At 39.0% G+C, this 27,228-nt stretch overlaps 1 protein-coding gene across 1 annotated transcript in view; it reads right to left on the minus strand.

Annotated features, from left to right (window-relative positions):
- Window positions 1-4,907: 4,907 nt before the first annotated feature.
- The window catches only part of dlgap2a (discs, large (Drosophila) homolog-associated protein 2a), a 161,614-nt gene continuing 139,293 nt past the window's right edge, over window positions 4,908-27,228 (minus strand). Inside the window, exons 10-15 of the mRNA XM_042387952.1 lie at window positions 24,961-25,346; window positions 17,881-17,969; window positions 17,283-17,722; window positions 17,034-17,125; window positions 10,924-11,076; window positions 4,908-10,548 (exon numbers count right to left, since the gene is read on the minus strand). Coding sequence (XP_042243886.1) covers window positions 10,342-10,548; window positions 10,924-11,076; window positions 17,034-17,125; window positions 17,283-17,722; window positions 17,881-17,969; window positions 24,961-25,346 — 1,367 coding nt within the window. The 3' untranslated portion in view covers window positions 4,908-10,341. The remainder of the gene's footprint in view (window positions 10,549-10,923; window positions 11,077-17,033; window positions 17,126-17,282; window positions 17,723-17,880; window positions 17,970-24,960; window positions 25,347-27,228) is intronic.

Genomic DNA, 27,228 nt, shown 5'->3' on the forward strand with positions numbered 1-27,228 from the left:
AGTCAAGTTTTATATCTCATTTCGAAGCTATTACTATTCCATTCTGTAAATAGATTTTAAATTTTAATTTTTCATTTAATTTGAGTATCACTTAATTTCATTTCATTATTATTATTACCTTACTCTCGTTATAATTTTATTCTTCTATGTTGTGTTTATGAGAGCAAACACCAAGACAGATTCTTTATAAGCTTGCATACTTGGCTAATAAACAAATTCTGATTAGGTCAGGGGCTAGGTGCATGCTATGATCAACAACTCCACACACATACCATCCAACAAAAGTATATGGGCTGCTGGCAGGAGAGAGTATGCTACTTCTTAGACCGTACCTGCAATGAATAGGTGATCAGCTGTCCACTGAAACGAGCTACCAACTACATATTCTCCCACAACAACAGTAACAGTTATATTCAGGGTTATTTAAAGTCTTCATGTCTCTCATGAAGTTGAGCCTCGTGTATAGCCCTGAATACATTACTAACTGGAGAGATGGTGACTTCCCCACAAGTCGGAAATGATGAAGCATCCTGTGATATATCATGCCATAATAATCTGAGCAATTATCTAAAAATGTATAACTTGTTTTATTGGCAACTGGGAAAGTGAAGCTCAGACAAATACAACTGCAACTGAACCCATGAATTTATTTCCTTGTCCAACAGGGGGTGACCTCACCTCATAGATTTTAGATGATATGACAGGACAGGACAAGGAGCTTAAATTGAGTTCTAAAAGGTTTTTTTTTTTTTTTTTTAAATATATATATATATAGAAGTAACCTAGCCCTAATCCTAGTTAATGAATGGCTGCTGAATGGATGAGTTTTTCTACATGTCCAGAAAATATACATATTATGTACAAGAACATGTAAAAACAATCAGATCAGAAAAAAAGTAATACATATGTTGCATGATCCTATATTTAAAGGCTACACTCTGAGAAGAAGTCTAAACAGCCAGAATATTATTATGTTGTTAATATTATTGTTTATGACTAACAATAATGTGGATGTTTGATGATGAAATTTGAAAGTAGTCATAATACAGCAGAACTCAGTCAAGTAATTCTCAATTCTAAATTGGATATAATTTTTAGAACAGATATTTGATCATAGGACACGTAAATAGATGTAATCTCTATTTAAATTAATGTCAGACATGATTGTTTGTCAGCTATACCAAATGTGGCAATGGTGCCAATTATGCCTATAGTGCATGGAACCTGCTGTTTTGTCATGAGATTAAATTAGATTAACATTACAATAGTAAGTTGCCCAACATCTGCATATGGTCACAATGAAAAAAATGTCATAAATTCTGTTCACAACCAACTCTCTGTCTTGACTTGAACTTTAACAATGTTGCCACTCAGGCCAAAATTTCATGTGCAGTCTGCTCTTAAGAATTCACACATCAGATATTAATCATTCTATAGTGTAGTCCACCTAAAAGATATTTTTGAACAACATAGTTTTTGGAAAATCAGATCTGAATATTATATGAAGACTATAATGTGCATTTCCTGAGGAAAACGTGTGTGATTACTGCTAGCTGATTAGACTGCCAGCTGCTGCTGCAAGCTGCTGCTCTTGCACCAAAATCTTTGAATATTGTATATATTGTATTTTCATCATGGTTTGAATTGTTTTAATGTTGATCTGAGAGAAAGCCATCTGACTCCTCTGACACACATGTTTACAAAGACACACAATGGCCTCCATTGTTGTTGTCCAGAATGCATGCTGGGAAGTATATTCAAATAAGCTGACAATTTAAGTTTCTAAAGAGCTTCATTTGAAGAGAAGAGGACACAAGGTGGAATGTTTGTGTTTGTCCCAGTGCGTGCCAGTAATCAACAGACTGAAAGCATCTGTCTGCATCTGCATTTTTGTCACCTTCAACTCTACTGAGTGTTGCCCTTAGCAGGGATCAAACTCACAACTTTGGAATCTAAAAAGGACACCAAAGTGACAACATCTTTAGCCACTGGACTATTTGGATACACAAACACATGAAAACAACAGAAGATTTTCCAACACTGATGGTTCATGTTGTATCTCCTGTCAGTTGTTACAATGTTCACTTATTATTAATAATTACAATAACAAAATAGTTTTATCTCCTCTCAGCTGTTACAGTGTTACAGTCTTACACTTACTATTACTACTACTAATAATAATTGGAGGTGTCTTCAGGCTTTGAGCTTCAGTTCCATCAGAATGAACCTTAGAACAAAAACAAACATTACTTTTGTCTGATTTAAAAAAACAAAAAACAAAAACAAAACATGGACTTACATTAAAAACTCTGAGAAAGGGTCTAAATGTTCAGGTCAAAAGTAAAACTGTCTCCTTAAACCCCTGTAGGGACGTTGACGCTGCTACACTGTGAAACTCCAAAACTGTTCCAAACGTCCCCCAAACTATCAAAAACATTCTCCAAAACTATCCAAACCTTCTCCAGACAATTCCAAACTAGTGAAATCTCTACATATCATGACATGAGTCCTGCAGCAGTGTTTTACAGTGAACTCTAAAAAGATAAAACTGTTTGTATAGAGTCTGGTGAGAGATGGATTAGTGAGGCTGCAGCTGAGTAAAAACAGAATAAAAGTGTTTTTTCTTTGTTAATCAGTGAAAACGTGCTTATAGTCTGCAGGCTGAGGGACGACTGGACGGACGGATTGAAGTTTGACAAACTGCGGATGTAATCTGATTACTTATGATACCTTCTGTACTTTTGGAGCAATTTAAAGCAGTTTTCAGACCTCAGTGTGTGACATCATCAAGCACAGGGGAGAGCAGAGATATTTTCTCACCAGGAAAAAAAATGCAAACACATCTCACTCCCACAGTTTTAACTCTCTAAGCACATATCATACCTCAAAATGTTGCCACAAGCCTCCTCTCAAAATGTAAATATATTTCCCAGAGGAGTTATAGTGTTTGAGATCTAAATCTTAATTGATAGAGAGAGCGCTGTCTGGCTCTCATTGACTGCAATACAAACTGCAAGTGGTCCCTCCAGACATTATCCTCATTCTCAGCTAATCCTGCTGCCACTAATGATGTACAAGTCTCTGAGCTACAAGCTTTAGTTTTAGGCAAATCAATTTCTCCTCAACAAAATGGGAACTTTTTCTTCACATGCCAGGTCTAGTTTGCTTGCTCAGTGGTTTAAGCTCTGTTCTCATGGTCAGTTTCCCTATGAGATTCCAAGGTTGTGGGTTTGATCCCTGCTCCTGGCAAGACTGTTCTTTTTAAGGAAATGTAGACACAGACACAGCTGGTTCCAATCAATCTATTGAGATTCTCTCTGTCTTCCTTTTAAGTGTTAGTACATTCAAGCCTTCAGTGGTTTCAGGTTTCAATCACAATCCAAAACTGTTTCAGTCTCATGCACCCACACACACACACACACACACACACACACACACACACACACACACACACACACACACACACACACACACACACACACACACACACACACACACACACACACACACCAGAACAATAGATAGAGAGACACACTACATACATGCTTACATACATGTTTGTAAGACAGCAATGCTATGCACGTAGCAAATATGTGACACAGCAAACAGTAAACATAGGGACATGAGAGTTAAAACAGAACAGTTAAAAGGAAGAGATAGAGATAGGTTCAATCAGCTGAGTGGAACCAGCTGTGTGTCTGTGTCTGCATGTGTTGCCAGGAGCAGGGATCAAACCCACAGCCTTGGAATCTCATAGGGAAGCTGACCATGAGAACAGGGCTTAAACCACTGAGCTGGCAGACTAACTCTGACATGTGAAGAAAAAGTTCCCACTTTGTTGAGGAGAAATTGATTTACCTAAAACTAAAGCTTGTAGCCCGGAGATTTGTGCATCATTAGTGGAAGCAGGACTAGCTGAGGATGAAAATATATAATATATGTACACAGTGTTTGGGACCACCTGCAGTTTGTATTGCAGTCAATGAGGGACAGACAGTGCTCTCCCTATCAATTAAGGTTTAGATCTCAAACAGTGTAACTCATATGGGAAATGTATTTCCATTTTGAGAGAGAGGAGGCTTGTAGCAACAATTTGTTAAAACTGTGGGAGTCAGATGTGTTTAGAATTTTTTTCTGGTCTAAAAAAAATGGCAGCTTCAGCCTCTGACTGATGACGCCAAACACTGATAAGATCTGAAAACTGCTGGACTTAAATTGCTCCAAAAGTACAAAAGCTATCACAACACAGAACACACTAATTAGTGGTTTTTAAAGCCACTATTTTGGTCTGTTTATAAGAATCACAGACGAAGATGAGTGGATTCACATAGGGTTTTTTTTTTTATAGAAGCAGCAAAAACAAACTATTCATAAGTGACATTATATTCTAACCATAATGTAAATTTCAAGTTACTGGTGACCTTCTCGACTCACTTGACCAAGAACAGTTAAAAGTAAATGCGCCATTTTCTTTGACAGATGATTCAGAGCTTCCCCTGATCTGTATCTATCCATTGCTATTTTGGTAGGCAGGCATACATATATAAAATGCATGAAATGTCAAGAAAGGTTTGATACATTTATTGAGCTTTCCTCCTGTGAGCTAACATCCTGCCAATGGGAATACTGTTATTAGGAGAAGCATTGAATAGTTGTTTTTGCTTTCCTACTTTGATGGATATAATGTAGTTTTCTGTCTGACAATATGAAATAAAATATTGTAAATTTATGTATAAATTCAGAACACTTTACTAATATTAACATTTAAAAATAATTGGCACTGCAGCAGAGGCTGAATTACCAAGTTTACATTTGGATTATATTTTCAAAGTTAACAGGCACGACACAGACAAACTTTTCCAAACTTTTTCTCCAAAAATTTAATTGCAGAATTATTTACACTGGATGACCTCAGCAATGACCAAACTACTCAAAGAGGCAAAATCTTTCAATAGCTCAGCTAGGAAAGAACAGAGGAAAATGCATATGTTGTTGCAAACTACTCAAATAATACAAAAAATAACCCAATGATACAATAACTTCTGGAAATATAGCACTGAAATAACACACATTGAGAAATGCATATGTGATCAACTTAAATAAATACATAACAAATGTACATCAGTGGGACAGTGTCATAATAGTAACAAAAAAATAATAAATAAGCCTACATTCAGAATCAGTATTTCGCATGCCATCATATCAGCTTATAAAATAACCATAACAAAGTAAAAATGACAACAAAACATGAGCAAGAGCAGAAAATAGTTATGTTTCAATGAAGCATATATTATATATTTATATATCTATATATATTTCTTTACAAATAATGAATATTTGGCATTATATTCATCCTCACTATAGATATGATATACAAGAGATGAAAATAGTTTTAGCTAAACAACTACCTTTTTCATTTTGTCTAGTAATTATAGAGTTGTTTCACATTCCAAGTTCAAGGAAGTGTTGTATCAGTGTATCTCAGTGAGTCTGACACTCTTTCCACGGCATGGTTTACGAAAAAAGTCCCCTTGAAATATTTCACATCATGGGTTCTAGAGTTAAAAGCGGATAGACAGTCGTAGCAGAAGTGAGGCCACAGATGTCAAGGAACTGAAATGATAGAAATGTGTGACTGGAAATGGGGAAAGGTACAGTAGGCAATGGCAGAATTGCTAACACAAAACCGATGAAGGATGTGTGGCTGTATAGAGTAATGATTTTACAGTATGCTGGATAAGTCAGAAAGATGGCACTTGTAGTTAATTGCTGCCCTCATGACATTAAATGTGACACTGATTGTGACACTTGGGGTTTCACACGGTTTTGGTGGGTGACTGTTAAATTACCTTATTTTTTTAAAAAGAAAATCACCCCAGTGACTTCCTGACAAGTGGAGAATCCTCCAGTGATCACAGTATCACACACACACACACACACACACACACACACACACACACACCACACAAGGGTGCATCAGCCAAAAGGATCCAACATAAAATACTCACTGGAAACGCTTCAAGGCTTCAATACAAGAACATTTTGTATGTAACAGGCCTTTACAAACAGCCCACAGCTGCTCATCTCAAAGTCTGTACATACCTATTTGGACAAAAACCACTGAAAAGGTTAAAAAACTTTTAATAGATGGGAAATGATTTTTTTCTGGGAGACAAACTTGACCCAGCCATTACAGCGGACAGATTAACTTTATAGTTTATAAAATGGCTCAGAGAGTCTCAGGGGTATCAAGGTAATATATTTTTCCAGAAGGGGAATGACTCTCAAAATAAATGTATGATTTTTGCAAGCACAGTTCTCACTTCTAACTGAAGCTGTAAAAGAAGTCTGTGCCTGTATTACACAAATCCTTTGTGACTTCTGGCACTCTTTTGTCTTTGCTATTTGAGATGGTCCATTCATGGCCAAATAGAAAAATGGTCTCCTAATTATGTGAATGCCTCTTGGAGGAGCAAGAGATATGCTTTAAACTGAAATAATGCGGTGGATACACTTCATTTTGTTCACAGACGAGATCAATTTGCATAAGGGAAAAACACCTCTGTTGTTTCAATGACAGCTTTCAGTGAAACTAGCTGAGTAGACTTTGATAGAAGCAAATACATGTAGTGCTGATGCTTAAGTTCTACAGTATAGGCCACTATTCAGCAATACATTTATCAACACAAGCTTTGAAGGGCCTTGGAGGCTGTTTGCTTGATCTCACCAAGGACCCAAAATCTTACATAAGCTGCTTTGCTTAGTCAAAGGCAGACTGAAAAATACCCAGCGCAGTGACTCACGATCCTCACAGAACAGCCTCCCAGCTACACAACAGCATACAACACCAGCAGTTTGGGGCTCTATGCGGAGCTCTCGTCTCCTCTAAGCCAGCATATGTCAGGCTGAGTCTGTCTCTCTCTCTCTCCTGTCTGCCTGCCACTGTGGCAACAGCAGGGGATCGTCTCTGCTCTGCCAAATGCCTGGCATCACAAGCCCAGACGATTTCCAGAAACCTACTGTTGTACAGTTACAGGTCCCTGCCACGGCAATGAAAAAACAGCAGAATTATACATGGGTGTGTTTTCTTAAAAAGTGCAATGTAACACTCAGCCATAGGCTACTATAAGCCCAGTCTGTAGTTGAAGTGTGGAACTACATGTTTGAAATACACACCCTACGGCTGACTTTGGCTACATAGTGATTTGATGCACTTAAGATAGTTACTTTATACTAATTATTGTCTGAACTTTGTGAAAATAATTAATAGTTAAACAATGTCTCACGCATTCTGATACAGCAGCAACTGAGATTCAGTTCATTTAAAAAAATTGGATTGCATTTTGTCAAAAAAAAAGGATTGTAAAAGAAATTTTATGACACGCTATCACATTGGTATCTAAAATATATTTCAACAGAATGCTGATGACACAGGGAACGTGTGTGTGTGTGTGTGTGTGTGTGAGATGCAGGTCAGGCCACAGTTGGGTAGTAATGGAGAAATCAAGTCGACTCAGACAGACACTGACCCAATATTTCCACTCTCATTTCGAATATGTCAGCATTGAGGTACAAAAACAAGATACACAAGCATCAACAAAACTCAGCAAAATACTTTTTTTGTTACTGCCATATGAGAAATCACCCTGGCCCTCTCCATTATGAGGCCAGGCACACTAGCACAATTACTCAACCAAAAAATTTCAAGTCATAAAAATAGATTTTTAAATAAAGTATCGATCAGCTGACAGCGCATTGTGTTGCATTGATTGTTTGTCTAGTACTGTATTGATTAAATAAAAAGCAGCACCATTTTTAGATGGTTGATTATCCAAAGTTTTACCAATAGACTTTAGTCCTACAGTTGATTCACTGGCAACGCAATGAAGACTCAACTTCCAAGTAACCTCAACCAAAGTTTGAGCAGCAGGATTTTAGCTTTTGCTCTGGTTTATCTTTATGATTTACTTATAATCGCCTGCAATTCAATTCTATAGTGACGGGAAAACTCTTATCCAAGGCCACCATAACTGTACTGTTGGTTTTCCACTTTCACATCACAGCACCAGCTATTCCTTAATTCCTTAAAATTTGTGTGTAAAGTGAAGTACTTAGTATCTAATAGCTAGTTTCAAAAGAGATATACTAAATCTGGTTGCACCATTAACATTTAAGTAGTATCTTAAGCTGGTAAAACCTTTAGCAATGTGTAAATTAGCACTGTCCAATCAAAAGCAATCAATTATGAAAACAGTATATCACATCACTGTAGCATCACAAGCTAAAACACAGTGGCCAAAAATTACTTTTTATGGTTTCAGAGTTGATGCAGAGTTAGCATGCAGTTTAGAGTGAGTTGGACATATCTATCTATGCTAACCTAACCAAGTCATTCAGTTGTTATTGGCATAACATTTTGTACTTTGAGGCATATTGCATTACTTTCAGGAAATGAAATGAAAATTATGCCACTTGACATGATTATGAAACAGCATTTTAAAGAAGTACCATATTTCATAACTCTTACTCTTCTAAATGGGTCATATATTAGCAAGCTAACGTTAGCTTTGTCAGTTGGTTCAGTCAGCTACAAAACAGTTACACCTGGCAGTTAGTGTGTATAAATATCTGGTAATGACATGGCATAAACCCATTTTAATTTAGTGATATCTATCTACTTCCACTTAGTGAACACATAATGTATAACTAGACTACTTGAATTTATGAAGATCTGGTGCAACCAGTGCATCTCAAGCTAATATATATCTAGCTACATTGTTTTGTGAGAAAATACCACATAGGCCTGCATAGCCACATCATGTAAATATCCTATTCCTCATGTACTGCCTTTCAACCAGAGACTAGTTATGTGGGACTTGCTGCTTGTATCCATTTGGAATGCCTTTGCCCCAATTTTTCATAATTTCTGAGCTTTTCCTAGAGGGAGTCAGTGCACTTATGATACTGCTTAGGGAGACTTTCAGCAACACAGAACGTTTCAAGAAATATGATAATCACAAAGCATTTCTTGGATTAAAGTAACTAGTATGCAGATATTTTGTTTATGTTTTGGAGGTTTTTCTGTCACTCCTCATTAACGGTGGCCGAGGGCGCTACTTGAAAGGGCCTGAGAGAAGTATATCAGATGAAAACACAGCAGTATGATTTTGTGTGTGTGAACAAGCCACTGTATGTATGCAACAAAACCAGATTTGCCAAAAGCAATAGAGAGGGCAGGCAGGCAGTGGACATGGGGAAAAAATACACAATGAATATTCTTTCTGCTCACAATTCAAAAATACAGCAGTACTATTGTGAACTTGGGTATATACACTTCCCTTGGAAATAGAGAGAATTGTAATAAGTGCATAAGTGCATTTGTCTACACATTTTGATCTAAGGAGTTACACAAACCTTCATAGTTTTTTTCTCTACTGCATTGACATAATGAAAAATGTTGGCACAAGACTTGCATGTATTCAGCTTCAAGTAAATGTCAATATTTGAAAGTTGGCAACAGGAACATGAGATATATAGGAAAAGTTGTGTGAAATGTGCATGTTGATGAGCTGACAGATGTCATTCTTCCACCAATCCAGATCATGAAAAATGTTTCACTTACTACAACCAGATTGGGTAGAAAGCTGCATTTTTCAACACTGACCAGTCCAGAGCTTATGAGGGCTGCCTGAATAACCTTGAATGGGTGATCAGTGCCACATGCACATAGTTGAGGTATTTCAAGCATTGGCACTTTTCATAGTTTGAACTTACAACAATTTTGTGATTTTTAGCTCATAATCAACATTTATCCCGAAAAAGAAACAAAAAGAGCAAAAGTGAATCTAAGTCATAATGTAACCTAAATTATTGAAAAATACTGAAGGGTTACTAACTTTGAACATTTTTGAACAACTTGAAATAAATACATCTCCCATTTACTCTTTTTTAGCTCAAAGGCCTGGTTGCTGGTAGGTTTTTCAAAGCTGCACTTTTTAAATGGCACTTTGCAAATGCTGAAAAACTACGGACGCACCCATCCAGGACTTTGGATGAGGTGCGTGTAGGCTGGGTGTCATGATGACCAGCAAACCAACAAGAATCCCAACCAACCCATGTCAGGCATACATTACTGCTAACACTTATTCTGGCAATGGGAGAAGAGGTTTGGCACATCCTACAGACCAATGGTGTTGGTGATGGGCGCTGAGGATGGCTATCGAGATCAGACAACAGATGGATAAAGGAAGAGTAGAGAGAATAGCAGTCTAGAAAAAGGCTAGTTTTAAAGTAGTTTGAATGTGAGAGCAGGGTGACACGTTGGCCCCTGACCCTATCTTCTCAAAGTCTAGTCTGAGCCTCAGGGATATAGATCTCAATGCTGTCCGCTCGCTCCGAGGCTGAGTTCTGCCGAAAGGAGGCTGCCCGCTTGGCTGCCATGAGCCGCCGCCGAGCCTCCTGCCGGTGCCTGTCTGGGAGGTCCAGGGATTTCTCCCTTGTCATCATACTCTTCTGTCGAACTGTCTTCTTTGGTACGGGAGCTGGTGGCTTTAAGAAGAAGGGACAATTATTAAAAGGTGGTTTTACAACCACAAACAACAAACAAAAGTGAAGCAAACAAACAAAGAAACAAACCCAGCAATGGCTTGGGTGTGGAATTCATTTACAGATAATTGCAGGTATTGGATCAGTTTGTGGTGAGCTTTGTGGATGCGGGTTACAGGTTTCCAGTCCTGTGCAGGACTGTGGTCAGGAGATAAAAACGGCCTCATACACACAGTATGTAATTTCTGCCACTAGACTAGCACCAGAGAATTGCATAAAACCTGCATTTGCCCTGTTGCTGGCTTTTGGACTGCTAGATGGAGCCCTGAGGCTGTCTGGGCCTGAGCAAGAGAGGGCAGTGCCAGAGGGACCCCTCACCTTCTTCTCAGGGCTATCTATGGGCCTCCAGTTGTTGTTCTTGATCTGCTGCAGCTGGTCAAACTTCATGGTGACATCGTCAATGGAGAGCTGCAGTAGGTCCCAGAACCCAGCCAGGTCCTGAGAGGTGGGCCGCGGCATGGCACTGGGATCCTAGGAAAGGCAGAGGTGAGAGGAGTTACTCTGGTGTAAGTTATTGGTCAGATAGTTGGTTTAGTGCCTGTCATTCAAGTACAAACACAAAATATACAATGATGGCACACATACAGGACATAGGTCAGTCATGACCACACTGGTTATTGCACTTCAGCCAAGATCCACTAGATGTCCTCATCAGACTCATGAAAACAGGCATCAACACCATTTTTCGGCTTTCATTTGAAATAATGGATAACAACTTGTGATGTGGACCAATCTTGTCAGATTTCCATGAATGAGCTCAGAAATAATGAACTGCCCCTGTCGGTTTAGTCCCATTCATCACTCCAATCCTGAAATGAAAGGAGCATAAAATTGAGGGGCGACTAATTGTTTAGTAGCTGGCCTACAGTTACTGCAGATTTTCTGAGTCATGAGGGTTTGTGCCAAGACTTGATGTTAATATATAGTCCACGTCTTCGTCTTAGCTTTGGTCTTTTCTTCCATTAGTTGAGGGTCTGTGTTACAGCCCTGCTGTAAAACAACCCTGCTCTGTATGTTCATACTTTAAAAGCCAAAACAATATGTAACACAATCAACCTTACTGCTTGCATAGTAGTACAGATATGATCGGAAAAAGCAGAAAACACATGAGGTGTTTTTGAACTATAATACACTAACACCTGAGAACACTCTCAGTAGATGTTGACTGTAATGAGTCGATATAAAGATGTCACTATGAAACTCAGAAAAACTACACTTCATGCTCATGCTTCATGCTCTCATATAAAGTTTACAGGTAACTGTCATAATGTAAAGAAAACGCTACTACAATGTGAACATATATAGCCCTAAAACTATTTAAGCTCTGGACTTCCGTGCCACATTTCCAAATAATTTTCCCCACAGGATTTTCTATCTCACAGAAAATAAGGTCTTTGATTCACATTTTGTTCTACGACATAAATTACACCCATTAATGTCTCACCATTAAACATTAAAAGTGTACAATTTAAGCTTTCTGTTTATTGCATGTATGGCTGTAACATGGCAAAATTAATGTTGATTTGTGGAAATTAATTACCTATAATAAAATATACACATAACCATTGATCACCACTTCTCAATTGGTCTAAAAAAATCTGATCTACGCCACTGGTCCTAAGGAGACATTTTTCTTGACAGTGGTCTCATCATACAAGGAGCTCCTTACACAACATCCTGTACATTTTATTCAGGACTTTTAATATAACATGGTGCTAAAAATACCAAGGTCATCTGCTTGCTTTCTGTATGAACAAAGAACATTTAAGAAGCAACAATGAATATGTGAATGACTGCAATTTTTTCACTGTGATTAAGAAACAGAGTATTGAGAAAGCTGTGCATTAGCCTGCAAAGCTGGTCAAATGTTCCGGATTAATGTTATTAAAACCCATTTCAGATCTCTGGGTGTATTTCAGTTAAGCTAAGCATCTGCCAAATTTACAAAGATCTTTTCCTATGTACCTACCATAAATTGTTTTTGCTCATAATCCCGGTAATGCTTTGATTATAAATGCAACAGATCTGCCAGCCTGCTGAAAATTGTACTTCAAAATTACAAGCAATGCTGGACTTGCAAGGCTTTCAGATTATACAGATTCAGCCATCTGACTTACTGTTCGCTGGTAGCATGGTTGGCTATTGGTTTATATTTAAGGCAACTGTATGAGTTTGGTTCCTGATCTCCTGAGCAGTCTATAAACCAGCAGAATTGGCAGTTCCTTTAGTTTATTATTAATACAGTTTGGTTTTCTTAAGCCAGCAGTGTTAGACATATGCTGAAATTAGAATACATTTATGCAATTTTAATTAATGTTAGGCACTAGCAATAAGCTGAAGTGCTAATACAGGGTCGTGGAGGCAGTTTTTGCTGTGACAGCTCTGAGATCCCACAAATCACGTACCTATTTGATAACACATCTGTGATGGGACGTGTCGACTTACTGTAATAACCCCAGAGACATTCGCACACTCACACTCTAAGCCCTGTGACATTTAGATTCGGTGGCTGGTGAAGGGTGCAGCTGTCTGATGATATAGTAGATTTACAGTGCGGTGGTGGTGCCAGGTATTCTCTAGACTGTAGGTGACTTATTATATGATTCTTTGATTGTTTTGTTTTCCTTCCTGCATTACAATTTGGCATTATGTCCTTATGTCCTCATTAGGTATCTTGTTTTAATAAGAAATACATCGTAAGTATGACATTAAACATTCATGATCTTATAAAAGCAAGATGTTATGGCATCACAAGATGAGATTTCTATACAAATTAGTTTATCAGATAACTTTAGCCAAGTTATGCATCACTTAATTAATCTGTGTCAGTGGCAATAAGAGTTTAAATTTTACAGTAATCATATTTTACTTTATGGTGTTTTAAAAAAATCTCATGATTGAAGGTGCGACTAAAACACTAGATACATCTGCATAATATCCAAATAAAGATGTGTAGGTTTGTATTAAGTAGTATGAGATTAGTATCATTCCTCTAAAGAAAAATACATTATCAAAATTACTTTGGATTTTAAATATAGCATCTAGCATATTAGGTAAGCTGATCTCTAATTACTGAGGGACTGTTTCAGCAATTCATCAGCTTTATTTTGAACTCCGAACTTGTGATGTTCTTCAAACTGTCTTGAAGAAGTCTTTAAGGCTTCAAAAATCTCGAGCTGGCAGATTTAGGAGGAGTCAGGGAGTTTTTTAAGCCCAGTGTGTCAGTGTGTGCTTTTAATCCTGGAGCTCCTCCCAGAGAAGTGCTGTGCGCACTGTTAGTCTCTTTTTAGAGAATTTATAAGTCAAGCTTTATGAAAGTTGATCCAGGAGGTAGAGAGAAGCAGGCTGATAAAACACAATTAGATAACTCTTTAAGCTTCTAATTTGTGGGTATTTATTTCACAAAGAAAGTATGAAGTGAATGTTTTCCAAATGCATTAGTCATGTGGAGAAATGTTGCAGCTTTTTGTAATTAAAAGGTTATTGAGTGAACTGGCAAAATACTGTCCCCTTCAGAGGGAAAAGACTTGGGGCCAAATCTACAAAACGATTGCTCAGCTTTTGCAGCTGCTAAACCTGCGCAAATGAGACAAATAGCGAGTAATTCACAAAGCACCTGCAAACTACGCTGCCAAGCAAATAGCGTCATGGTGCACCTGTGCCATTTGCATGTATGTAAATTAGGTATTATTCATACATTTGGTGCAAAACGGGCCCCTTTCTGTGCAAATAAGCCTTGTTGCAAAAACAGTCTAATTCACAAAGACCAGCGCTAATTGCAACAATTAGGGTGGAGTTATTAGCATCTTCAGACAGTTGGTGTTAACTGCATGCATACTCACTCCTCACTCCCTCTCTGTCTCTCTGTCTCTTCTAATCTTCAATCTTGTGAGGCTTGAATGATATTGAATTGATATAGAATGATATTAATGGTGAAATCTACGGTCAGACATGGGGGGATCAAGTGGGGTTGTGAGCTTATCTCTGATTTAAAAATAAAAATAACAGCTCTGACAGAGCTCAGGATTCATCCATACAGTGAGGGGCTACTTTATTACAAGCATTTCCACCATATAAACCTGGAATCTGTGTGTAACAGCTGACCTGTGTAGATGTGTAGCAGAAGACAGAACATTAATTACCATCAGATCCTGACCAATCCGGTGTTAATGAAGTTACTGCTGCTGTGCCGCGTGCGTAAATGCGCACAGCCTCTTTCTCAATTTGGAGATGCACTTATTGTTTCAGCTGCTGTGTGATGCTGCAGCCAGCTGTGACACACAGCCAGCTGTGGGCAACAAACAGAACATCAGTACTGATGTTCCTGAAAAATCCCGGATACAGTGACACCTGAACAACATTATTGTAAGATTCAGACATTAATCTAACACATTTCAGACTGAGCCTGACTAACATTAATAGCTGTATTTTGACATTTCAGTGGATTATATTATAGATGTGAAATACTAGAGAAGTAAAAGAAGCAAGATGCATGAATTTCAGTTTGTGATTGTGGAGAGCTCTGTTTGTGTGCACCTCTGCTAATTAAAGATATGCAATTTGAGGCTTTTGTGCTCTCTGCAGTTTTCATTATGGACTAATCTGTGTGCTGAAATGTGGAGAAAAGCCTGAAATACTGGAAACCTCTCTCTGCTCTCTCTGCTCTGCTCATTCAATCAGACGCAAAAAGAGGGAAAATTTCACTCAGCTGCAAAACTTTGTGGGCATGTTTGCGCCATCATATCATTAGTGCAAAATCTTTTGTGAATAGGACCTTAAAACGGGGCAGATTGTCGGTGCAAATGGTATGCAAATTCACAGTGCTATTAGTGGGTGCAATCCATTCTTTGTGGATTTGGCCCTTGGTCTAAAACGCTGGTTTACTGTATCTAATCCCAGTGCAATTACCATTCCCCCCTGAATGAGTAGTTTCTGCTGCACATTGCAAAAACAGCAACACTATCTCTCATAACTCTGCACCAACTTTATTTGAAATATTGGGTTCTTGGCTCAGATCAATATAACGAGTTGTGAGCATAGCAAGAAAAAACGAGGCAGAAATCCCTGACCTCTGTGTGTTCCTACACTGGATGAGCAATAGAGCGGCTGCTGTCTGGGTATTTAGGTCTATTTAAACCCAGGTTTGGCTCAGCCTTCTGTTCTTCTCTTCTCAGGCCAGAGCTGCATCACCAGAATACATCCAACCATGCTCATGTATTGTTCAATTCAAAACGTTTAGGTCACATAAATGTGCTAGACACCTATTGATTCTGAGTGTTGTAGCTTCACACAATCAATGACATTCAGGGAATTTTGATTCAGTCTGTTAGTGCCGGCTAAAGCATTAAATGTGTACTGAAGGTTGGTGAACAAAGGTTGAACAATTGAAGGTTGCAAAGGCACATATAGGTGTGTGGAACTGTTTCCAGTGGCAAAAGTTAATTTTATAGCGCAGATGTTTCTGTTTTCCTTTATGTGTGGAGTCCAAAACAAATTTGCTCATGGGGACAAATAAAGTATATCATGATCTTGATTATGCTTTGTTCACACTGCAGCTGTGTGCCCGTACTATTTCATCCTGCCTGGACGTGTTCAAATGTAATGTTCTCTTATAAAAAGTTGCATAAAGTCATATTATTTAAATTCTGATATGGACAAATATGGGCTATAAAACAGGATGGGACCTACATATGACCTGAATGATACATTTATGTGTTACCATAAAAATAATTAAATCTGACTTTTCTACTAAATGATTTATACATTGCAATATTGACAAATGGATGATATATTGGTCTGGTTGAACTGGTTAAACCTTTTTAAACTTCTTTCCACCCTTTTCTTTTTCTTGGATGCTTTACCATTCATTAATAAGAATATGCAAATTATGTAGAGCTGGATATAGATTTGTTCTCCCTAGTTTTAAATCAATGTGATATGATGGAACCTGGCAACAGTGTTGCTGTTTATTTTGTTGTTACTGACATTTATAAAAGCAGTAATACATTTTTACTCATATTTTTTAGTTGAAATATGCTCCCAAGTATATTTTAACATGGAGAGGTGTTGTCAAAGGCTTCTGTGACTCAGGCTCATTGAACAGCCTGGCAGCAGTACAGAGACTGTGAGCTCACGGCTGTCAATCAATAAGTGAATGCACTTCTGGCCAACTACTCCTCTCATACCAAAGTTCCAATCAAGTATTAACTGCTGGAAGACATTGATATGGCATAGTCACAGTACTTTTGACTACACCATAACTTGGCTGAGGTAAGTTTACATGAAGGACAATGAAAAACATCAATGGAAAGAATGCAAACAGTATTATTGAAGGGTAGTTGGAAAGACGAATCAATTCAGGCAACACACACACACACACACACACACACACACACACCCATACACCTGCTTCTTCATAGGTTGCTTACCAGATTTTGCTGACAGAGCCAGTAGAATTGCTGGAATTTCTGAGACATGAGCAGCTGAGCGCTTCCCACTGCACTTCGGATTTTGCCAAGGACTGAAACACATGCAGCATACAGTGCCAAGTCCTAATTTGTACCACCACAATCCAAAACATTCAGTACAGTAAAAAAACCCAAATGTTATGTTTCAGTGCTGTCTGTACAAAAGCAACCTTAGATCAAATATATGTGTAGTTTTCAGCAAACACTCACTTTCTTCTGACAGGTCATTCTCTTCCGCTTCTGCCTCCATCTCCTTACACCATCCCTCCATCCTCTTGGTCTCTGTGTGAAGCAGTTGCATGAACCAGCTCCCATCTCTCCTCAGGGAGGGGGAGGCCCTGCCTGACTCGCCTGATGAGACCGCACTCTTCCGTGGAGAGGGGGGTTCCAGCTGCCAGGTGGTCTCGCTGGTGGTCTCCCTGGGGCTGGGGGGTTCAGCAGGGGTACGGTAATCCTCGCGGTAGCTGAAAAGCCCCTGGGTGCGAACGGTTCGCACAGCTCCATACTGGGTCGGCGTGCTGGGCTCTGAGTGACGCTGGAAGCCCCCTCCGAACTGCAGGCCTTTGTCCTCCATGGTAGGGAAGCCCTCCAACTCCATGTCAGCCTGCACAGCTGCAGTCACACTGTTGGAGCGTTTGAACCTGCCCTGTCTGAGAGGCAAGGTAGTAGAAATGCACAGATGAATGTACACATACATTCATACAAACAGGCTAAAATGACATATAAAAGCAGTGACAATGGTGCTCTTGTTTATAATAGCGGGAGCAAAGATTGAGCTTTTCTACTGAGGTTAAAATCATTATCTTACCCTTTCTTGTCATCCTCCACCTGGATACCAACAGAGTGGTATTCCCGCGAGCCTTTGCTTTCAGATTCAGAGTCTGTGGCTGCCTCCACCTAATGCAAAGAAATGATACCAAACATCAGTGCTTCTTATCATGTGAGCTAACATTCCCCAGTGCTTCTGGATTTATTGGTTTGGGACTAGACAGAGCAACTTAACTGTACACGGCCTGTCAGAAAGTAAACATTGTATAATTTATGGAGGTTGCAAAGGCAACAAGACTGAGGAGGTTTTCTGGAGAGGTTTTTGGACTTCTGTGGAAGTTGAATTCTTAAAATGAAGGTGGGATATTATAAGGCACACTATATCATGTCCTATATTAAAACTCATTTTTATTCCTTGGCTTTTAACTCAGTGTGTTAAAACCAAGAAATGTCTCTTTGTCTGTTAAACCGGTCTTTGCGTCTTAATTGTGTTTTCATGGTCTTTGTTATCATGATTGTACAGCACTTTGGTCAACTGTGGTTGTTTTTAAATGTGCTTTATAAATAAATTTGATTTGATTTAATTTGAAAAAGAATTATCACCCGACTCTGCACTTCCCCTTCAGCTCTACAGAACATTTTAGCATCTTTAAGCTCATTGTTCTAGTTATATGGCCTGCAACTTTACTGTTTTGGTTCACTCTCACTGCTCTTATCAGTGTCGTTTCCAGACTTAGCTGTTTTTAGTGATGAAGCTCTGATAAACCCACTGTACACTACCTGCCCAGCACCAAACGGTAGACCGACAAAGTTAGCGACTAGCTGGGTAGCATAGTGGAAAAGAACAGACCTTTTTTTTTTTTTTTTTCAAAAGTTGGTTTAGACCGAGCAAAAGCTAAATGAGGAGTGAATAGTTGACTTATATTCATTAGGTGAAGACAAACAGTGAAATGAATGCAAATGTTGCTCTGTGTCTGCTGAATGTGTTAATTGTTAACTGTTTGTTAACATGTTCACCACATCAACTTCATCAGGTGATAATATATCAGTGTTGTGTTTGCAGCTTTTTGCACTGTTCCCAAAGGCCAAAAAAAAAAGAAAGAAATCAAGTTGTATCTATTGACTTCCTATTTCAGTAAAACAAATAACTGGAAAAATCCACAGGACAAATTTAGAAAAGTTAAACTGAATGAAAAGTATGGATTGGCTTTTGTCAAGTATGACCTGAGTGACCACAGTTACATAGTGACAGATAGGGCAACATTAGTGGATATTATGGGATGGGAATGAAAAATGACTGATGATGATCCAGCCTGCCCCTGCATGGCTGTGATCCTGATCCAGGAGACCGGCTTTAGAGACTCTTGCTGCCTGCACCACTCCCAGTAGCCCCATGTTTTAGTGGCTTTATGGCAACCCTGTCAGTGCTCACCACTTTATCTGCACTTTCCTGTCTGTCACTTTCCTCTTGTTGTTCCATTTGCTCATCTCTTTCTTATCTAATTTCTTTGCTTTCACTTCTCTCATTGTGTAGCGTTCACAATTTCCTGCTGGCTTACTGTCTTTTTCTTTCTTTGCTGTCTTAAGCCTCTTTGTCTCTTTGTCTCATGTCTCTGTTCCTCAGTGCCCACTGAGACTTATTTCCTTGTGACTGTACCAGAAATGGTCTGCAAATCAGAAGTTTGATAGTACAGAGTGGCCAATTTTGGCAATGTGCCATTTTGTCTCTTTGCCCACCAGAATTCACTTTTCCATGTCTGTTGCTTTGTCTGTGTAATAAGAAAATATGTGTATAATACTATGATTAGATGATCATCCCTGCCTTTGCCATTAGAATGATGTCCATACTAGGTCTTTAGAGTGTGTGACAGTCAAAAATCTTCAACTCAATGCAGTATTATTACTATGAGAATAAGTCAAAGGCACTGTTGAAAATGGGGTGTTCTTCTGTTGCAGAGAAATGTCAACCCCACCTTTGGTGAGAAGTGGTCAGTATTAAAGCTAGGGAGTGACATTTTTGGAAAGCCATTTTGCATTCTGTTAGGCCATTTGGGAGAAGCTGTTAGCAGGGAGGAAATGAGTGTGGAGCAGCTTGCCGATGTGACCTCCATTACTTTGTGTTAGAAACAGAGCAAAGTCCACCTCATGAAAAGAGAATGAGTTTCATGTCTGTGATGGATGAGGGCTGAAGGAAGACAAAACATCTAGGAGGCTGTGAGATTTATGTCCACTAGGCTTACTCTGAAGATGCTTTGGTATACGTATGTAGAGATACGCAGGCGCACACGCACATACACACACACACACACACACACTGCATTGGTAATCATAGTGACAATGTCAGCACAGGTGTGGAAACTGTGAGCATCAGCGAAAAGTTGCACAGAGCCACTTTGCCTTCCATCTAAAACACACAAACACCACCTGGTGACTCTTCCCTGCCTGTGATTGTGCTTAAGGTTAAAAGCTTTTCACCTCCTCTTTAAACAACCTCATTATGGCTCCAATTAAAACTATTTTTGTAAATAAATCAATCAGCGCTTTAGAACACAAGCATGTCTAAGCTTTCAGATAGCAAATGTGTAGCTACTGCAGCAAAAAAGCGGTCATTAAGGACTACAGGACGTCAAGACAATACCACGTCCACAAGGTCAAAGACTACAAATCATTGTCATTCTCTAAGATAAGGGTGTAAAAAAAGCAAACGGCAAATCAATACAGAGGAAGGCTAATTCAGGTTAATTATACTCCCAATAGTAGACTGATTGGTAATATGATATGATGTTGAGGTCAACTGAAGCGGTCAGGAATATGATGAAATCAATTTTAAATCCCAGTTACCTGCTGCAAAAAACATAATTGCCATCTGATGTAGCCACTGAAAAGGTAGCTAATAACAAACAATGTGGTCTTGTAGTTAGAACAGTCTATGAATGGGGAGCAAAGGTAAATCTAAAGCCAATTCAGGTGACTGTATGAATGTTAATTACATGTGTGCAGGGAGGTATTTTAGGAACACTGAGGACATGAGTTGAGGTCCCCAAAACACACACCCAAGACACCAAGAAGAAACTTTCTAAAATGTTTTAATTATTTGGATTTTTGATGTTTTATTTATTTAGTTAGAAATTCAATTATATTTTCTGTTGCATTTCAATGGAGTAGCTCTTTCAAGCAATTTCCTCTTGAAATAAATAATTGCTTACAAACTCAAGAAAGTAAACTAATTAAAATAAAAGACTCACAACATCGTCTAGCTCTGTAAAACATAATATTTCCCAATATGAAGGCCTTAATGCTCTTTACATATCTTCTCCACACTGCCAGGAGAAAAAATCTGGGGGAGATTTTATTTTTGTTGATCTAAAAGTAGTCAAATTTTGATATACCGAGCCTGAAAATAGCCAACATCTGTAGGTTTTTGACTAGAACTCTCCAGGTTGATAAAACACCAAATTCCCAGAAAAAAAACCCCAAAAAACTACTGCAATCATGACCTCAGTGTCCTAAACATTAGCTATGACTCTGCGTGTGTGAACATGTGAGACAATAACTCCTTGATGTTCTGGCACTTTAATAGACATTTAAATGGGTGGTGGTTTGAGGTCAAGGGGTTGGCTTGCATTGAAAGGGAGTTTCTGGGACAGTTTTTAACTAAATGTTGTTACCAGACAAAAGCTGCCTTCCTCTGCATTGTAGATGTTTCTGTAAATGTAAACCTTTACAGCACCTGTATTGCTAATTGAAAGTGCTTATGGACTTTCCTCACATCACTGGAGCCCATTTGAAAGCCAGTATAACTCTCTGTCACTCTCTCACATACACACAACTTGGCTACTCTGTCCTTAAATTCACCTTCACTTCATCTCATCCTTTCAAACAGTTATGACTAATGGTGTCTTGATCTTTTTAGTCCTTATCTTATCTGTCTACAGTATTTGATCTGTATCCCCTCTGTTAATAACAAATGAGCTAAATCAGTGCCGCATGTGTGCTGATGTGGAAAGACTGTGTGTGTGTGGAAACTGACTGTGTATTGCCCACCAGGAAGTTTGGTGAGGCATGATGATGTGATTTTGATGTTGGAGTTCAGCTATTTAAAATTAGCACTCATAAGTGTGGTTAGGTGGCTCGATGATCCCTGTATGACCAATTTGTTGGTCTATGCAAACGCAACCCTGCCAGAGAGCAGGTAGGGGAGGAGGAGGGGGGTTTCTATAATTTTTTATGAGTGAGAGATTAGAGTCAAGCATGCGAGTGAGTGAATGAGTGAGTGAGGATGTGAATGAAAAAGTAATCACACAAGTGAGAGAGTCAGGGAGTGAACTAAGCCCCCAGCAATAGTGCTGAGATGTGAACAAGTGGGTAGCTACCGGTCTGAAAAGTGAAGCCAATGCGAAAGTGCCTTAGTCCTGCATTCTTTCTAATGGCCAGGAGGGGGCAACTCCGCTGGATGCAAAAAGAATTCCGATTGTATGGAAGTCTATGAGAAAATGCCCCTACTTCTCACGTAATTTATTACCTCAGTAAACACTTTCCTAATGAGTTTATGGTCCCAACCGCTGGTATCAAGTTTTCTTCAATACAGCATGATGTTCATTGTAAATTATGGTCCCATTTAGAGTGAAATAGACGATAAAGCAGTGTATGCTTCAGTGTGTGGCTACGTTGTGATTGACAAGTTGCTACCACGGCGACAACGTTGATTATGTAACGTAACCATGGCGTAACCCCAGATTCACAGAGTATAGGTGTAGCTGCTGCTATTTCACAGTGTGTTCTCAGTTCAAGTTGTAACATTTTGGTCGCCGAAAAAAGTCTTGTTCAACGTTTGGTTGTGATAAAAGACCCTCTAGGGAACTGGATGTTCAGTTTTTCCGGTGAGTACATTTTGTTTTTATGGTTTTAGGCCTGTTTTTTGCAAGTGGAAACTAGCATTAGCATTATCACTGTTAACCATAGATTGTTAATTCACTGTGCTAACCAAGCTAGCAGCCAGCGCTATGGTCAGCTCCAGCCTCTCATCCAAATATGGTCACTTCTGGCTCCAAAAATCAAACATGGTGATGGTCAAATCCAAGATGGCGATGGTCAAATCGTTAAACTCGAAGCTTCAAAACTGCAGTCCACAAACCAATGGGTGACGTCATGTTGACGACGTCCATATTTTTTTTACAGTCTATGGATGTGAACAGATTGTACTGTAATGGTGACACTTGGTATTGTAGGATCACGTGACGCACAATGGCCAAAGAATACTTTCCAATACATAATCACTATAAAAGGAGCGACTGTAAAATGGTGAATACATTTTTCTGAGAACGGCCCATCAACTGTGATCAGATTCTGATTGAAATATTGTTACGTTCTGACTGGTGCACTGAGGTAGGTGACACACACAAACTTCAAACCAGTGAGAAAAGCACAGGAAAAAAAGAAAAACAAACAGAAAAACAGAAATCTCTCTCTGTGAAATAACCCAAACTGCTCTAGAGGAAAATTGTGTGTCCATCGGCTCATAGTAAAAGGCTGATCTTAAAAAAGGTTTTTAGTGCCTTTAATATTTTTATATATTTTGGGAAGGGCAATACAAATTCTATCACAATGCTGCCACGGATACACATTGCCTTAAGTCTTTATTCATGCACATGCACACAAAAATTCCTTTTGGAGATATAATGTCTTTATGTGTTTACCTGACCAGCAGGTTCAAGTTTCCAGAAATTTGGTTGTGTTTTACTAATTCCTTACCCTAATTAAGAAAATCAATTTCCTTGTTTACATGAAGTTTAAAGAATCAGGTTACTGCAGGAGGGGGACAGTAACTAGGTTACTTTAACACACAGAATACAGTTTAAATTACAGTACATCATTTTAATAGGCTGCTAGAACTAATGTGTTGGAGGCTATTTTTAATTGCTCCCATTTACACATAACAATGAAATGTATTGTCTGGGCAAAACTTGCAGCTGGATACGCTAAGGATTTGGATGTGATACAACGCAGCGAGTGTAGCAGGATCAATTGACTTTGAAGGGATCATTTATTCGCTGGCTGACTCCCCAATGGCAACATCTGACAGTCGATGGCTTCAGTGTAATTTGGGAGTTAGACTAATCTCCAGCCAAAGGACTTTCCTAATATCACCTGAAAAAAGCACAGCAATTACCCTTTAAGGTGTGCTTGATTTAATTCGTGAGAAACTTGAGCAACACCCAATGTCATTCAAACACCTTCAAAATGAGATTAATGATGTGGTCGATCTGCTTTTTTCTTTCAAATATTTGAAAGGTTTTCAAGTTCAACTTTGCATTGGCCTAAACAAATTGGACAGTCTGCAGAGAAGGGAGTGAGCTTGTGAATGCATAGATTTATGTGTGGAAAAGAGAATAAAGAGTCAGTGAATGGCAAAAAAGTACACTAAAAAGTACACTGGGGAAATATTAATAGAGGACAGACAAATATAATGTAGCTTAGGGGAAATAATGATGATAAAGAGGGGTGTGAGGGGTAAAGAACTGAAGTATTTAAGGCGATAAGATTACAGAAAAGCAAACTTAATACTCTCCATACACAGAGCAAAACCTCAAATTCACCCAGTAACTGATTTTCTGTTTTGACAAAAAATACTATGAATGGCCCTGAGGTGATCATGTGAGTCACCACAGATTCCTCACTCCTGTGCAGCAGACTTGTGATCTTAAGACTGCAACTGAGAATCTACAACAGCAGAACCTCAGCTAGTATCAGAGAAAGAGGGAGTCAAATCCAGTGTAAGGCAATGGGAGGTGGAGAGAGAAAGAAAGAGAAAGGTAGAGAAGGAGAGAGGGGGTGTAAAATGTATACAGCAAGTGGAGAGGCAGTGATTGAGCCATGGAGTGAACCGCCATTCACTAAAACCTACTATAGCAAGAGATGAATCTTAATTGATGGATTGCAGTAAGATGACTCACTCTTGCTATTTTTAGCTGCTGAAACGAGAGCACTGTTTCTGAGTTGATGTATGCATGCGAGTATCTTAGTATTATGCAACCATGCATATAAGGGCTGTAAAACTTTTAGCATTAAATGAGGTTCTAGTGAGATGTTTTTATCATACACACTCAAAGTCATGACTAACCTGTATCCCTATGGAGGATCGAGGCGTCTTCAAGTACTCCTCAGCCTTGGACACCAGGATGGCCTTGTCGCAGGTGAGCACTGAGCTGTGGCTGTCTGTGGATGGGTGTCTTTTTCCAGCAATGACTCCGGCTGCCTCCATGGCTATAGTCACGGCCTTGGCGCTGTCCAGGCTGTCGACGGAGTTATAGAGGGCCCTGCCGGAGTTCATACCCAGGCTGAGGCCGTCAGGGGCCCACATCCCACCATGAGGATGCCTCCCCTCGTGGTAGGCATCCTGGGTGGACTCGGTGCTGCTCTGGGCCGTGATAGAGATGAGGGGTTTGGAGGTGGTGCGGGGCGGGACTGGAGGAGGGGTCTTCTTGTAGTTGGGTGTGTAGGTGATGGCTGGAAAAGGTAGTAGGACATAATATTTTAAATATTTTTTCAAAATATTTACATGCAACATCTATATTATTATGGGTTATTCCCATTATAAAATTCTGTATGTACTGTAGGAGTAGATTTTTCATGCTAATTATATCCCACAAACATTAAGCTCAACAAAATTTCATTTTTCCAAGCTTTCATAATTATATTCCAGAGGACTTATTTGTGCACTGATGGGGGGTTATGTGCCTGACTACTTTGTGGTAGGGACCAGTTGCTAGGCAACCTGTGGAGAATCCAGGAAGTTACTGGTCTCAACCACAAAATAGTCTGGTATATAATCCCCTGTAACAGTGATTTGTCATTTTTACATTGTTGTTTTTGTGCAGATGAAACAAACAAGATATGTGTTAATTAGTGGGCTTCAGAGGTGGTTCTAAATGTCGTTACCTTTGGACAGAGCTATATGTTTCCCCCTCTTCCCAGTCTTAGTGCTAAGTTAGCCAGCTGCTGGTGGTAGCTTCACATTTAGCATACAAACATGAGTGTGATGTCAATCTTCTCATCTAACTCTTAACAAGAAAGTCAAATAAGCGTATAACCCAAAATCTTAAACTTTCCTTTTAAAGAGTGCAGGCTGGCCACATTGTATACCTTAATTACTGTCAACAAATTCAATGAAACAACAAAAACTTTCTGACTCCTATACCCTGTCTGTGGCACGCAGCTCCAAGCCCATTTGTGTCTACTGAAGACATAAAATCTTTAAAAAAACAGGTCACAAATTTTTTATTTAAAAAAGTATAAACAGTTTCCTAAAACAGCTGGGCACAGCTGGGTTTTGAACAAACATGACTCAAACAGGAGTAAATAGTGCATTTGTTGGGGACTATTTTCAGCCATGGATTAATCCACATTTAAAGCTCTAGTGAGTATTTATTTATTTTAGGATGGTGTATGTGGGCTTGACTCAAAATAAACAATTGCCATGTTTATTGTAATGAAGGAACACTGGTGTGTTTTTCAAATCGTTTTTGGACAACAATGTCACAGAGGAACACACTGTATCAGACTTTTGTCTCTGCAGGCAATAGGATCAAATCATTGTTGCATTTGGTCTTTTCACTGAATTTCTTGACAATAAGAAAATTATGGAATATCACCAGACTTTTGCTTTTAACATCTCTCTCAACTCTCTTGTTACTGTGGCTGGTTGTTCAACATGTATGCGCATAACTTACATGTATGGCAAACATTAATGGGTTAAACTTAGAATTTTTAGATAGTGGGTTTTATTTTTCGGTACTTTTCTGTTGTTGCTGGTCAGCTTATTGATCTAAGCTCCTGGCTGACTGACAAGTCTGTTCGAGAGCAGTGTGCTCTTTTGTTCACCCTCAGCGCTCAGATAAAGCAGCAGAGAAAGGTTGAAAATGTGGGCATGATTTAAAACTTACGAATATATATATATATATTTTTAATAATGAATAAGTTGATAGAGTAAGAGGGAACATCAAAGCCTACGTGACATGAGACACTCATCATTCCATGGATGATAGTGGAAAAACCAGAGGTAATCAACAGTTCTCGTGTGTGGAAGATCCTGGTGAGTAGGTACTGCTCAAAGAAGTCTGACAACTCTCATCTTCTTATTCTGTCCATGTCATGACAGAAAGAGGGGGGATTACTTTCTTTCAAGTGCAAATGAGAATATGGACTTAATCCACAGAGAGATGGACTGAGGAGTGGGTCATGAATGCCTTGTGGGTTTTGAAGTGCCTTTATTTTCAAGCAAGTCTTCGAGAGAAAAGCTCGCTCAGTGAAGTTACAGGCTGAAACATCTGAAGCACAAGCAGCTGTGTTTAGCACGTTCTGATCAAAGCTGAGAGGTACCTCAGAGCCA

Source organism: Thunnus maccoyii, chromosome 16 (genome assembly GCF_910596095.1).
Source record: "Thunnus maccoyii chromosome 16, fThuMac1.1, whole genome shotgun sequence".
Taxonomy (NCBI): Eukaryota; Metazoa; Chordata; class Actinopteri; order Scombriformes; family Scombridae; genus Thunnus; species Thunnus maccoyii.